Source organism: Cetorhinus maximus, chromosome 4 (genome assembly GCF_964194155.1).
Source record: "Cetorhinus maximus chromosome 4, sCetMax3.hap1.1, whole genome shotgun sequence".
In the NCBI taxonomy this organism is placed as follows: domain Eukaryota; kingdom Metazoa; phylum Chordata; class Chondrichthyes; order Lamniformes; family Cetorhinidae; genus Cetorhinus; species Cetorhinus maximus.
This window is the reverse complement of record NC_135882.1, coordinates 112,516,613-112,531,530: the sequence shown is the minus strand read 5'-3', so window position 1 is coordinate 112,531,530 and position 14,918 is coordinate 112,516,613. Positions and strand designations below refer to the sequence as shown.

Below are 14,918 nucleotides of genomic sequence, written 5' to 3'. Positions count from 1 at the left end.
TGCAGTTCCTCGCTAAGCAGGAACAATAGCTAGAAAATTGGGATTTAACCTATTATTGCAGTCTCAATGAATTTACCTTCAGATGCATCAATTTCCAAATCCATTACTGAGAAAGTTTAAGATTTTTAATCCTAGCAACTTCACCTCCTCTCTTGCTCAATAAACCCTGGAGAATTTCCTTAAAAGTTGTGCCAAAACAGTGTGAAGAGAGCATAATGCTAATTTACAGTATAAAAATCAAGCAAATTTGAATGCAAGTGACTACACTATTCCCCAAAACCCTCACCAAAATCTTCCTTTGCTCATCTACACAGCTCTGACTTCATGCAAAATATAGTTTGTGAATTTCTGGAATTTATGTCATTTCTGAATGAACTGTAAATTTCTGTCTAAACATTTATTTCTAGTGTCTTACGAAAATTTATTTGAAACCTACAAATTACTTTTGGTATTTTCGAATGCATCTTTACAGTTTGGGATGATTTGCATTAAGATCTAAAAAAACTTCCATGATTGCATTTTCTTTAACATGTAATCATGAAATCGTTTCAAACTTTAATTTTCATACGTAGAGTGATTTGAGAGAGTGTACATGGTGTCACATGCTTTACACTGGCTTTTAATGCTCTGACCTAATAAAATTCTCAGGAAATTGAGGCATAACTAACCAAAAGGGAGATCAGTGTAATATAGTATTATGGCAGTTTCAGGGATTTTAGGCTACTAATTCAGGTAGATTTTAAAGGCCGTGTGTTCTCTTGGAAGGAGTGTAACAGACAATAGCAGGATTAAGATGATAGGCTAAAATAATAATTATTATTGTGTCATGCCCAGTAAAAGCATGTCATATTCACAACTTCAAAATATAAGCTGTACTCAGTGTGGAATCTTCTGGAACTGGCTTTTCTTTTTTAAAATGGACACCGATTGGTTGCACAAAATGGTTACTGAGAATTATCTGACTTCATCTGTAGATTCAAAAACTGCCACATTGTCTCAAAAGGACAAAAGGGCACATTCCAGATGAGAGGTGTCACTACCCATCCCCTGAAACCATCCAAAAAGGTATTTCCTGACATGAATGGGTTGTTCTGAAACCAAGACAGTGATTGTCTCAAATCCCCAGGATGAATGTCTGCAAATAATAATCCAGGTTGTGGTAATCAATGTAAGCACACCACCATATTTGGAAGGGAGCTGTGAGAAACCACATGATAAGGCAGCCATGTTGGTCTCCGTATTTATTTAAGTGCTGCCTGCAAAAAGACAACGCCACAACTGCAGAAAGGGAAATTACACCTATGCCTTAAGAACTAGAGACAGTAACATCGTAAGGTCTCCAAGTCTGTTTCTTTTCAAGTCCACCAATATAGCAAACAAATCTCCTGGTAAAAGTCTACAAGTAACTAACTTTGTGACCTTCAGGAAGTCCAACTCTTTGAGAGAATCCTGCAACGACTCTGTCATTCGAGTTTGGCAACTGAATTCATCTAATTACACTTCAGGAGCAAAAATCCTCTTCTTCACCAGGCCTGTGCCATCTGTTTTCTAAGAAGAGCCAGTTGCGTGAATTATGAACTATTCTTTTGTTTATAACTTATAAAAGTGCACTATTCTCTTTAATTGTATCTTCTTCAAGTGTGTGTGTGCACACACATGGTGTGATGTGAGAGTGTGGATGTTTGAGTGATGAAACGGTAGGCTTTGGGGAAAAACACATGAATAAATAATCCTTTATTTAAACTGATAAAAAGTTTGCTGCTGGTTATTCAAATTGTCCACCCATTCAGGGGTTAAGAAACACATTTCTCCTTTTCAAAACACATACTGATCACGGACAGAAAGGGAAGGGAACAGGGTTTCAGTTCTCTCTCACACCAGTCCATAACAACTGCATTATCAGGTATTCATTTAACTTACATTGGATGATGGCCGCTGGCCCCTCCAGATCCTCATGGTAAGATCTGCTGGTTTGACATTCCTCATTGCACTGCCATCTTCAGAAATAACACTAACTACAAAATCTAGAAGAGAATTATACAAATATATTGTGTTCATACATTAGATAATTTTCTTTGAATATTTGGGTTAGATTATTGCAAATTCCCTTATCACAGTAGGTTATTTTCAAGCATGATAATGACCCTCGAGCATATCATGAAAAATTAGGCAAAAGAAGTGCTGTATCAATAATTTATACTTTCTTGGTTTGTGGAGTTTAACAGTATATCACGATTACTACATTTCACTCCAAATGTCTTTTCTGTGCAACTACGTTCAAAGTTCCATTCAATATAAAAGCTAGATTTGTATTCTCCATTCAAACACATGGCATACACAGTCAAAGCCAGATTGTATCGGTGACTCATATCTACTAAATTTCTGGGACAGGGCATTTCAAAGATAGCCATAACTTGGATAATATGGCTTACTGTTCTATTTTCTTGTATTTCGCCAGTAATGGAGTATCAAATTTGGCAAGTTGCAAAGAAAACCCATCTCTCGAATAACTGCAAGTTCTTTTCATTATATAGTACCTCATGTTCCCAAGACATCCCAAAGCAATTTGCAGACAAATTTTTAAAATGCAGTCACTGCTGTTACATAGTTCAGTGACTGGACAAGCTTAAGCTAATGCTTTAGAATCAACCTTCGTCAAAACCAGAAAGGTCTGGCTAGGAAGTCAGGTCACCATAAAGTTACAATGAAAAAACAAGACCTGTCAACACTGAAACCAGGGCCTCATATTCTCACCCCTTGCTGTGTATTCACAATACCCTTCAATCTTCCTCTCCGCCACTGAAAGATCTGTCATTAGCAAAGGCTTTTATTCCTTTACGCTCCCACCTTAATTAACTTCAAGCTCCGTGTGGCACTGAGCTGCCCTTCTCTTGTTTTTGCCTCCTAGCCCCCTTTTTTGGCCAGGAGTCTTTCCTTCGCTTGCAGACCTTTTTATTAATCTCCAGGATTCTCCCTCCACCTGGATTTCTCCTCCAAGCTCGTGATCCTTTCTTGATCTTTTCATCGAGAACTGCAGGCATATCGGTCAGCTCAATTTCACTGTTCTCTTTATTCTAACCTGTCTCCTTCTGAACTTGCTGCACTCCATTCTCTCAGGTCCAACCCTTACATTGTCATCAAGCCTGCTGACAAGGACAGTGCTGTCATTCTCTGGCAAACTGACCTCTATCTAAGCAGAGGCCAAACACGAATGTGCCAACACTTCCTCCTAACACCCCTTGCACCATGACCCCACCAGTGAACATCAGGCCATTGTTTCCAGAGCTTATCTCCTGTGCAAATCTTGCCTCCAATCTCATAGTCCCCAAACTTCGAACAGCCTCCTTTCCAAAATTTATAAACAGGGTTGCCCTGGTGGATTTATCGTTTCAGCCTGTTCCTGCGCTACTGAACTGATTTCTTCCCATCTTGACTATTTTTTCTCCCCTTGTCCAGTCTCTTCCCATCTACATCCATGAATCTTCCAGCATGCTATGTCACTTTAATAGTTTCCAATTTCCTAGTCCGAACAGTCTCCTTTTCATCAGCGACATGCAATTTCTCTACACTTACATCCCTCACCAGGAAGATCATGGGGCTCTCTACTTTTTCCTTGAAGGGAGGCCCAACTGGTCTCTCTCCATCACCACCCTCCTTCATCTGGTTGAACTTGTTCTCGCGTTGAACAACTTCTCCTCTAACTCAACTCACTTCCTTCAAATAAAAGGCGTTGCAATGGGTGCCCATATGGGTTCTAGCTATGCCTATCTTTTTGTTCCAGTCCCACTCAGGGCCCCTTCCTCATCTCTTTTTCTAGTATATTGGTGAATGCATTGCTGTTGTTCCCAGCTCTCACCCTGAACAGAAAATTTCACTTTGGTTTCACTTTCCACCCTTCTCTCACCTTCACCATGTGCACCTCAGATTGTTCTCTTCACTACCTTGACTTCTGTCTCCATTTCTATGGATAGGCTATCAACAAATATTCACCATAAGCCCAGTGACTCCCACAACTACCTTGACTATAATCTGATGATCAGCATGTTATTCTACTCTGTTCTTCCTACAATTTTGTGTAATTTGCTTGGAATGATCGATTGTAACGCTTGCCTCAATTTAGCACTTAGTCACAACAAAACGATTTTTAAACAAATAAACCTTTTAGAAAGAAGGAGACACTTCCTCACACCCTATTTCCTGTTAGGACACTATTCTATTCCATTTTCCCAGTTTCTCCAGTTCCATCACATCTGTTCTGATGATGCAGAAACCAGCTTCCAAACCAGTGCTTCCTTCTTCCTCGAATGAGAATTCACCTCCCCGACCCCACCCTTGGTTGAGAGGGCCCTTGAACACGTCTGGCCCATTTCCCACAGTACTTCTCTCACCCCTTCCCCTCCCACCCAGACTAGCGAACGTGTTCCTCTTCTCGCCCTCCACCACCTCTAGCATGCCATCACGGAATACATCTTTCCGTTCCCTTTCAGCATTCTGAAAGGGCCATTCATGCTGCGGCATCCTGTCCACTCCTCAATCACCCCAATTCCCCAACACCGCTTCCCCTTCTTATGCAAGTGTAGGAGATGCAACTCCTGTCCTTTTACCTCCTGACCATCCAAGATCCCAAGCACTCCATCCAGGTGAAACAGCTATTTACATGTACTTCTTTCAATTTCGTATACTGTATTCACTGCTCACAACTACTCTACTTGGGGGAGATCAAACCCAGATTGGGTGGCTGCTTTGGAAACACCTTGGTTCAATCCAGATTTGTGACACTGAGCTTTTGACTGCTAGTTATTTCAATACTCCATCTGTCTGTTCTCCTATGAAGCGCAATGCAAGCTCAAGAGCAGTACCTCAGCTTTCAATTAGACTCTACAGCCTTCTGGACTTACTGAGATCAACAATTTCAGACCGTAATCTCTGTTCCCCTTTCCTTTACATGTTTCGGTCTTATACTCGTTTTTCTCTTGTTTTTGCTTTCAGCTGGCAGCTGGTCAGCATTCTGCCATTCTCATCTCCTTCAGGCACATTTGGTTTCTTTGCTTGTCCCATTACCAAACTGCCAAAAGGCCTTGTACCATGAACCCTTTTGTCATTTAATGTCTCCTGCCCTTTACCCTATCATAGTCCTTTCCTCTAGCCCTTTTTCCAGCACCCCCGCCCCCCACCCCCCCCGCCCCCCCACCCACCTTTCACTTGCTCAGAATCTATTATATTCCTAAATTTTCCAGTTCTGATGAAAGGTCATCGACCTGGGACATGAACTGTTTCTCTCTCCACAGATGCTGATTGACCTGCTGAGTATATCCAGCATTATTATTAAATTCCAGATTTCCAGCATCTGTAGTATTTTGCTTTTGTATTGCAGGGGGTGGGAAATAAAAGAAATTGAAATTCAAAATTATTCCAAAGATGACCACTAAAGCTTCTTTACTGATAAAAACTGAATTTAACCTGCAAATTTATAACCACACTCCAAGGAAGAAGCCTAGCGGTATCATACATGTGAAAATGTGGCTACCTTACTTCGCTGGAAAATGCATTTCTTGCTTTGCACCCTATCTTGAGAGTTGGAACAAGTTGGAGTCTGTTGCATGCGGCCCATTTTAAATCTCCTTTGATTTGTTCCAAACAATCGCAAAGGGAGAAGAATCTGACTGAGGTATTTACAACAGCACTATCGGGGGAAAGATTTCAAGTTGAATTATACAGATCAGTTTTACGTAAATCTTTTGTTTAATTCACTCCCTGAAGTATCATGCAGTTTCAAAACTAGAGTTAAAACACTTGGTATAATTATGATTGAGAAGTGGTATATCAAGTTATACTTTGTCATTGGTGTCAATAAGACCTTTAACACCATTAGCAATGGGTGATTTTGAAAGTTCAGTTTAGCTGTCCCATACACATGAAGTTGCTGGGGGCCAAAAACCTTCGAGTTACTCACTATGCCACAACAGATTTGAACATCTCCATACAATGCCTATTAAAGTATGGCATTTTAACCTGAATTGACTAAGGGTCAAATTGAGGCAAGACAATGTGTGAAATTTTATTCACCAAATTCTGAAGCTGAGCTAATACATAATCACCTGGTTTGTTGGATCAACCTTGGATTACAAGTTCGTCCATCAGCTTAAAAAAGGCCCTAGTTGTGCAGCAAACTGTGGTACTCAACTTAGAATTTCAGGTCATGATGGTGGGGGGGCGGCAAAAGTTGAATGCCATAGAGAATTTTGGGCAGCATATATATATGCTAGATGTGTGGTTGAACCAGGAAATTATAAGCTGAAATAGGACCCTCTGATTACTTGTATGATTGCTTTTGGAAGGAACTTAGTAGTAAGTTAAAGACAAAGCTGTAGATGTTAAGTACAGATGTACTCATACAATTTTATACAACTACAAACCTGGGCTCTAACAATGGCATATAAAGCAACAAGAGTCCAAAGGTATGCATGACTTCTCATGAAATAAATAGCAAGAGTGCTAAACACCAAAATGCACTAGAAAACAACATGAATGGTAAATTATAAAGGTGCAGCTCTGGTGGATCAGAGATGCTGTCTCACTATCATACAAACTGATTTCCAAAACTGTACTCCACAAGCAACTGAGGACTGTAAAAAAAAACTTAGAGCGAAGGAAGAAGTGTTTCTTAGATAAAGGAAAATGTTAAGGCATCCAGTGTGCTGTGCTGCATCTATCAGTAGTTTTCCACACTTTTGTGTTCCCAGTTTTCTGAGTCCAACAGAAAGTAAATCAGAAAATGCTGGAAAAACTCAGCAGGTCTGGCAGCATCCGTGAAGAGAGAAAGAGAGTTAACGTTCCGAGTCTGTATGACTATTATTCAGAGACTCTTCCGATGAAGTCATACAGACTCAAAACGTTAACTCTCTTTCTTGCTTGACAGATGCTGTCGGACTTGCTGAGTTTTTACAACATTTTGTATTTTTATTTCAGATTTCCAGCATCTGCAGTATTTTGCTTTTATGTTAAAGAAGTAAATCAGTCACGATTGGTAAACGAACAATTTGCAAAGCATGAAGTCATTAACATGCTAGTCACATAATGACTACTGTGGCACTCTTGCTCCATTTGTATGTCATGGTCATCTTTATTTCCAAGTGTAACAACAGATTTCCTGCCAGCTGTTCAGGAAATTGTGCCTTGACTACAGTGTACAGGTAGGCAACTCTACAAGAACATAGGAAATAGGAGCAGGGTGTGAGGCAACCCGCCTCCACCACCCTCCCAGGCAGCACATTCCAGACCGTCACCACCCTCTGAGTAAAAAAGTTTTTCCTCACATCCCCCCTAAACCTCCTGCCCCTCATCTTGAACTTATGTCCCCTCGTGACTGACCCTTCAAGTAAAGGGAACAGCTGCTCCCTATCCACCCTGTCCATGCCCCTCATAATCTTGTACACCTCAATCAGGTCGCTCCTCAGTCTTCTCTGCTCCAATGAAAACAACCCAAGTCTATCCAACTGCTCTTCATAACTTAAATGTTTCATCCCAGGCAACATTTGGTGAATCTCCTCTGCACCCCCTCCAGTGCAATCACATCCTTCCTATAATGTGGCCACCAGAACTGCACACAATACTCCAGCTGTAGCCTCACGAAGTTCTATACAACTCCAACATGACCTCCCTACTTTTGTAATCTAGGTCTCGATTGATAAAGGCAAGTGTCCCATATGCCTTTTTCACCACCCCACTAACATGCCCCTCCGCCTTCAGAGATCTATGGACACACACGCTAAGGTCCCTTTGTTCCTCAGAACTTCCTAGTGTCATGCCGTTCATTGAATACTTCCTTGTCAAATTACTCCTACCAAAGTGTATCACCTCACACTTTTCAGGGTTAAACTCCATCTGCCACTTATCTGCCCATTTGACCATCCCGTCTATATCTTACTGTAGCCCAAGACACAACCTCACTGTTAACCACCCAGCCAACCTTTGTGTCATCCGCAAACTTGCTAATCCTACCCCCCATATAGTCATCTATGTCGTTTATAAATTAAAAATTTCTCATCTTTGTAAATTACCTCTTTATTCTGAAACTATGATCCCTACTCTAGGTTCTCCAGCCAGGGAAACATCGTCCCAGCATCTACCCTGTCAAGTTCCTTAAGAATCTTATATGTTTCAATGGGATCACCAGTCATCCTTCTAAATTCTAGGGAACATAGGCCTAGCTTACTCAATGTCACCTCATGACAATCCTCTCTAAGGAATCAGTCTAGTGAACCTTTGCTTCACTCCCTCAAAAGGCAAATATATCCTTTCTTACATAAGATCATCAAAACTGTAAACAATACTATCCAGGTGTGATCTCATTCAGGGCTCTAAGCAACTGCAGTTAAGATTTTGTTACTCTTATACTCCAATCACTGTAATGAAGGATAACATATCATTTGTCATCCTAATTGCTTACTGTACTCAAATGTTAACTTTGTGATTCCTATACAGGGATTTCCAGGTCCCTCCGAATTCCAAAATTTCTTGGTGTCTCATCATTTAATAATATTCTGCTTTTCCACTTAGTTCTTTGTTCCTTATGCTTTCCTGGCTAAAATGGACAACTTCAACTTCTCCACATCATAATCTATTTGTCACGTTCTTGGCTACTTAATATGCCTATATTCCTTGGTGAAATTTCACAGAACATCAATCATAGAAATCTATGACACAGAAGGTGGCCATTTAGCCTGTCAGGTCTGTCACTGTGTCGCGATAGGGTTGCAAAGCTCCCCCTCCCCAGAGGCTACCATTTCCTTAGCCCCATAATTTCTCCCATCTCTTAAAGGGACCCATGTTTACTTTGACAAAAAAAAAATCTCCTTCTCTTTGGTTTAAGTTAATTAAAGCGAAAAAGTCTGAAAATTGTGCAGAATAAAATAATCTCACTGAGATACAATCATGCCCTGGTGAGAAGTCTTGGAATCATGAAGACATATCACCCATGCTATTGAACACACTTTGAAAAATCACATTTAAGTGTAGTCACACTTTACTTAATAGCATCAATTTAGATAAGTTCAGGAAGGGCCAACCAACAGTTTATTCAATATTGAATTGTTATGCTATAATAGCAGTTATTTCCTACAAGTAAGATACTCTGTCAGGGAACATTACAGTACAAATCTGAATGAAAATTAATAAAATTTCAATCAGCTCTCAAATGCTTAATTTTAGATTATAGAAGGAATCTACAACTTCAAATCAGGACATTACATTTGATGCCTCTCATTCATGAAAAATGCTGTTTTCTAGCCTGTCCTTTAGGGAGTGATAAAATTGGTTTAAAGGACAGCCATGTACAAATAATCATGAGAATTTCAGCAATTCAGACCCATTATATTACACAAACTTCTACAATAATCCCTTCAATTGCATTTAAACATAGCAAAGTAGTATTTTGTAAATAGTGCTGAAATACATTGGCTTTGATCTGAAATAGTTTAGTACATTAGGCTTATAAGATAAATAAGTGAATAGATCCCTTTCTAATCAACAGTTTGTTCCAATTAAATAAAACAGGCAGGATCAAGGGTCGCAATTTTAAGTTGAAGACTAGATCTAGGTTAGCTATCAGGCGGTTGTTCTTTTCCCAAGGGAAAGTGGACCTTTGTAACAAGTTGCTATCTTGTTCAGTGGAAGCTGATTCGCTGAATTCTGTCAAGAACAGGACCGATTTCTGCTTTTCTTAATTTGATCCTGAGATAAAGACACTGGTGGCACCAGCATTTATTGTGCATCCCCATTGCCCTCGAGGCTGCAGGGGTGAGCTGCCTTTTCGAACCGCTGCAGTTGGTAAGTACTCCCACAGTGTGGTAAGGTATGGAGTTTCAGGATTTTGATCCAGTGACAATGAAGAAACAGCGACAATATTGCCAAGTCAGAATTTTGTGTGCAACTTGGAGGAGTGCTTGCAGGTGGCAGTCATGTTCCCATTTGACTGTCATTCTAGATGGTAGAAGTCGGGGCTTTAGGAATTGTTGTCAAATAAACTTGGCAAGTTGTAGTGCATTTTGTAGATAGTACGTAGTACTGACACTGTAAGCCAGTGATGGAGGGAGTGAATATTTAAGATGGTGGAAGGGGTGCTTTGTTCTGGATAGTGGTGAGCTTCTCTAGTGTTGCTGGAGCTGCACTCATCCAGGCAAGTGCAGATAATTCAATCACACTTCTGATCTGTGCTTTGTAGATGGCGCACAGCCTTTGGGGAGTCACTTCCTGCATAATACTCAACCTCTGACCTGCTTATAGCCACAGTATTAGTGTGGCACTGCCAGGGTGGATTCAGCAATGATAATGCCATTGACTGTCAAGGGAAGGTAGCAAGATTCTCTCTTGTAGAAATGGTCATTGCCTGGCATTTGTATGGCATGAATAGTGCTTGCTACTTTTCAGCCCAAGCTGAATGTTGTCCGGGTCTTGTTGCATGCATGTATGGTCTGCTTCATTATCTGAGAATTTGTGAATGGGACTGAGCACACTGCAATTATCAGCAAACATTCCCATGTCAGTCCTTATGATGGAGGGAAGGTCATTGATGGAGCAGCTGAAGTTGCTTGGGCCTAGGATTCTGCCTTGAGGAATTCCTGCAGTGATGTCGTGGGGCTGAGATGACTGACCTCCAAAACTACTGCCGTATTCTTTTGCATTAGTTATGATAGCTATGGAAAGTTTTCTCTGATTTCCATTGATTTCAATTTTGCTTGGAGTCCTTGATACCACACTTCGTGAAGTGTTGCCTTGATGTCAATGGCAGCCACTCTGACCTCACCTCTAGAATTCAGCTCCTTTGCCCTCGTTTGGAGGAAGGCTGTATTGAGGTCTGGAGCTGAGCATCGATAAGCAGGTTATCGGTGAGCCTGTGCTGCTTGACAGCACTGCTGCTGACACCTTCCAGCGTTTTGCTGATGGTTCAGAGTGGTAATTTGTTGGATTGAATTTATCCTGTCTTTTTTTTTGAATATGACATATCTAGGTAATTTTCCATTTTGTTGGGTAGGATGTCAGTGCTGCATCCATACAGGAACAGCTTGGCTAGAGGGACAACTAATTCTGAAGTTTTCAGCTGGATGTTGTCAGGGCCCATAGCTTTGTTGCATCTAGTATGCCCAGCGGTTTCATATCGCATGGGGCGAATCGAATTGGCTGAACACTGGCTTCTGTGTTGGTAGGGACTTCAGGAGGCGGCCAGGATGGATCACCCAGTTGCGATTTCTGGCTGAAGATGGTTGCAAATGCTTCAGCCTTGTCTTTTGCACTTAAGTCTCCTATCATTGTGGGTGGGGATGTTCATGAAGTCATCTCCTCCTGTTAGTTTAATTGGTTAGGGCCAGCAATAACTCTTACAAAAGGTAGGGAATTCAGGGTCAGAGTGATCTCCTGGACCAGGTTCAATCATCTAGATGGGTCATAGAGGAATTTCCTAGATTCTTCCCTCAAGTTGACCTGGGTTTTTAAAATCTAGTTTTTCAGCTCTCACAGGTGATCATGGTTTCAGGGGGGATGGGAGTTTATATATTGTGATAGGCAAAGTAATGCATTAGTGTGGGACAGGTTGGATGAAGCAGAAGTTTTTTCTTTACCTGTTCATCATTCTTTGTACGTTCATATCTGCAGCGATTCAAGAAGGCAGCTCACCACCACCTTCTCAAGGGCAATTAGGGATGGGCAATAAATGCTGGCCCAGCCAGTGAAGCCCACATCCCATGACTGAATAAAGAAAAACCATGAAGCTTCACTGCAGAAGCTTAAGTTTACAGGACAGATAATATTGTTTTTATTTTGAATCACTGAAAAGTAATAGATGTATATTAAACTCTCATACCGTTATTGTACTTTTACCCTTAATAAAAAGAGCTGTTACAGCAGTGCTATCCTGCTATCCTTTAACCAATTGAATATGGTGGCAGCAAAGGATGTCCAAGTCAGGACAGCTTTCAAGCCAATGGTGTGCTAATAAGAACTATAAACTATAGAAAGCTAAATATAGATGGAAACCTGATAAATGAAGTAAACTATGCAGTGAAGGCAAAAACTAATGTCAGAGGAAAAGTTCAATATATTCTGAGTAAGAATCAGAAATACACAAACTGAAGCAAGGATAGTTACACAAGCTAGATTGAAAAACACTGAACTGCGCTCTGAACTGGAAAGATGGCAGTCAGCAAACTAGAAATATGAGTTAATAAGACTAAATTGCTCTGTTCTACTCCAAATCTAAGTTCTATTTATTTAACCTATAAACAATGTCTAATGAAACTGCAATTAGAAGATTCTGACAATTCACTTGGCAATTACATATATAAAAATCAGCTTACAATAAAGGGTAAAAATTGATAACAGAGCAAATGGAATTCTAAAATATAACATTTACTGATTTTCCAAAAGGATTCTAGCAAATATTTGCACTTATCCCAGGGTCCAATCATCAAACATGTCTATCAATACCTATTACAAATTAGTAAATCATGCATACCTGTTAAAAATCCACCAGCAACAAAAGTTGCATTTTTGTCGTAGTCTACATGCAAGCTGATAGGTTTGTTGGGGTCTGGTACTACATTCAATCTGATCACCGGACCATCCACTGCACTTTTATTAATGACGGCTTTAGTTTGCAATGTGTATTCTCCCCTGAAATACAAAACGTATACCCATACAGTGCAGCCCTTTTAACATTTGATAAACATCACCTATTCCTCAAGCAAACTAAATACAATCTCTTTGAAAGCAATTTTATTTCCAAGAATCACAAACTATAAAGACTTGAATTAAAATGAAGTAATTTAACAAGCTGTTTATGAGCATGTGCAACTTGAGACTCCTATGCTATCCTTTTTAATTACTGATAGGTAAAACCCAGATTTAAAAAAAACTGAAAATATCAATAATACATTACACCAGCACATAATATAAATTTAACAAGCATGAAAGATTACTTGCACTTTTATAACTTCTAGCCATACCAAGTTAACTGGACTGTCATTCCCATAATGGGCAGGATAATCTGTAACTTGAATATTGATGCAAGCCTTGCATGCAGAATCTGGAGTATCAGTATGATACTAGTTAAACATTACCTTTGGTCCCTTCTAACCAGACATTCAATATATTTGTTTTCTTCAGCAAGGTGCATAAACTGAAGTGAAATATATGACTAAATGATCTGTTTCTTTTCATGCTGTTGGCCGAAAGATAATTATTCAGGACACAAGAACTTGCCTGTTATTCTTCAAATAGTGTCAAAGGATTTCTCACAACCACCTGAACGCACAGACAAGGCCTTGGTTTAACATCTCATGCAAAAGCTGACACATTTAGCAGTGAACCATTCCCTCAGTACTGCGCTAAAGTGTCAGTCTAAATAGGGCTTGAACCCACAACTTTATGGCCAGGATTTTCCCCTCGGCGAATTGGGGGCGGGGCCCGCTCGCCGAGGGGTAAATGACACGGGATGACATCGGGAGGAATCCCTGATGTCATCCCGGGACATTTAAATCTTAAGGAAGGCGGGCAGACAGCGAAATCAGCTGTCCGCCCACCGACCTGTCGATGGCCAAGGCCACTGACGAGCTCATTAAAATAGTTAAATGCCCTGCCCGGCCAACCTTAAGGGTGGCGGGCAGGCCAGGAGCCCCAGAGGCCTGTAGATTATTAATGAAACTTCAACCACTGGCGGGATGAAGTTTCATTACCGTTTTGTAAAAATTTAATAAATTTTATGAGTTTGTTATCAACATGTCCCATCTCGTGTGACATTGTCACATGAGGGGGATATGTTAATAATTTTAAAATGTCTCTATTTTTGACTTTACTTACCTTTCACTAAACTCCCTGAGACAGGACTTTGCCTCAGGGAGCAGTGTGCTATCGTGCGCATGCGTGAAAGAGCGCATTTTGACAGTTGGGGATTCCTTCCCCACCCCCGGAACAGGAAGCGCATAGTGCTTCCTGTTGGGCAGGCTGCTGGGCGGGCCTTAATTGGCCCACCCACTTAAAATGGCGGCGGGCCCTGTTTCAGCGGCGGGGTTCGGCGGCCCGCCCGCCAGCCCAGGGCTAAATTCTGCCCTGTGACTTAGAGGCAAGAATGTTATCACTGAGCCATGATTGATACATTTTAGGAAAATAATTCTGTAGAATGCCTTAAGAGCTAAGAGAATGTAAAAAAAAGTGAGCACAACTGCTCCATGAGGTTTACAACAAGTGTCATTTAGGAGTTTATCCATTAACTCTTGAAATATTTAGGTATTTGATCAGGTTCACTGAAAGTAAAAGTAAAGCAAAGTAAAATATGAGCATGAAGTCTTACTACAACGATCACCTTTGCTATAAAAGATTGACATCAAGTCCCTCCCCATTCAGAAAAATTTGGTTCTTCATGTAAACAGCACCCATTAGTTACACCGTTGGCAGACACACAAGTGTCAACCAAAGTTGACAATTGTTACGAACGAATGATAAGATGGTTATGCTTTAACCTGTCTCCTTAATTTAAAGCAAATGGAGTAATGGAAATTGATGTATTCAGTTGCCCAGGTCGAATGCCAGGTTTAACATCTGAACACAATCAATGTTTTTGCTATCACAGGCTTAATGTCTAAGAAACAAGAGAGAAAGGAGAGAGAGGGAGGGTGAGGAGAAGAAGGGGGAGAGAGGGGGAGGGGCGCAGCTGCTGCGACCAGCAGAGGGAAAAAGGCTGCTTTCGTGGTTAGCTACAAGACAGAATGTGGATGGGAAGACATTTCCTGATCGAAGATGCAGAACCCATGGACATTTGAGGACTTTGAAAGATTCGTCCTGGCGCGGCCAGGGGAAGAATCATCAGAGTGAGCCGGCTGCTACAGGTGGGCTCAGGAATTTGCAGAAGACTGAGGAAGATGGCCTTC

At 40.8% G+C, this 14,918-nt stretch overlaps 1 protein-coding gene across 1 annotated transcript in view; it reads right to left on the bottom strand.

Annotated features, from left to right (window-relative positions):
- The window catches only part of smchd1 (structural maintenance of chromosomes flexible hinge domain containing 1), a 211,842-nt gene that overhangs the window by 64,445 nt on the left and 132,479 nt on the right, over positions 1 to 14,918 (bottom strand). The window contains exons 32-33 of the mRNA XM_078540635.1: positions 12,509 to 12,666; positions 1,921 to 2,024 (exon numbers count right to left, since the gene is read on the bottom strand). Of these exons, the coding sequence (XP_078396761.1) occupies positions 1,921 to 2,024; positions 12,509 to 12,666 (262 nt within the window). The remainder of the gene's footprint in view (positions 1 to 1,920; positions 2,025 to 12,508; positions 12,667 to 14,918) is intronic.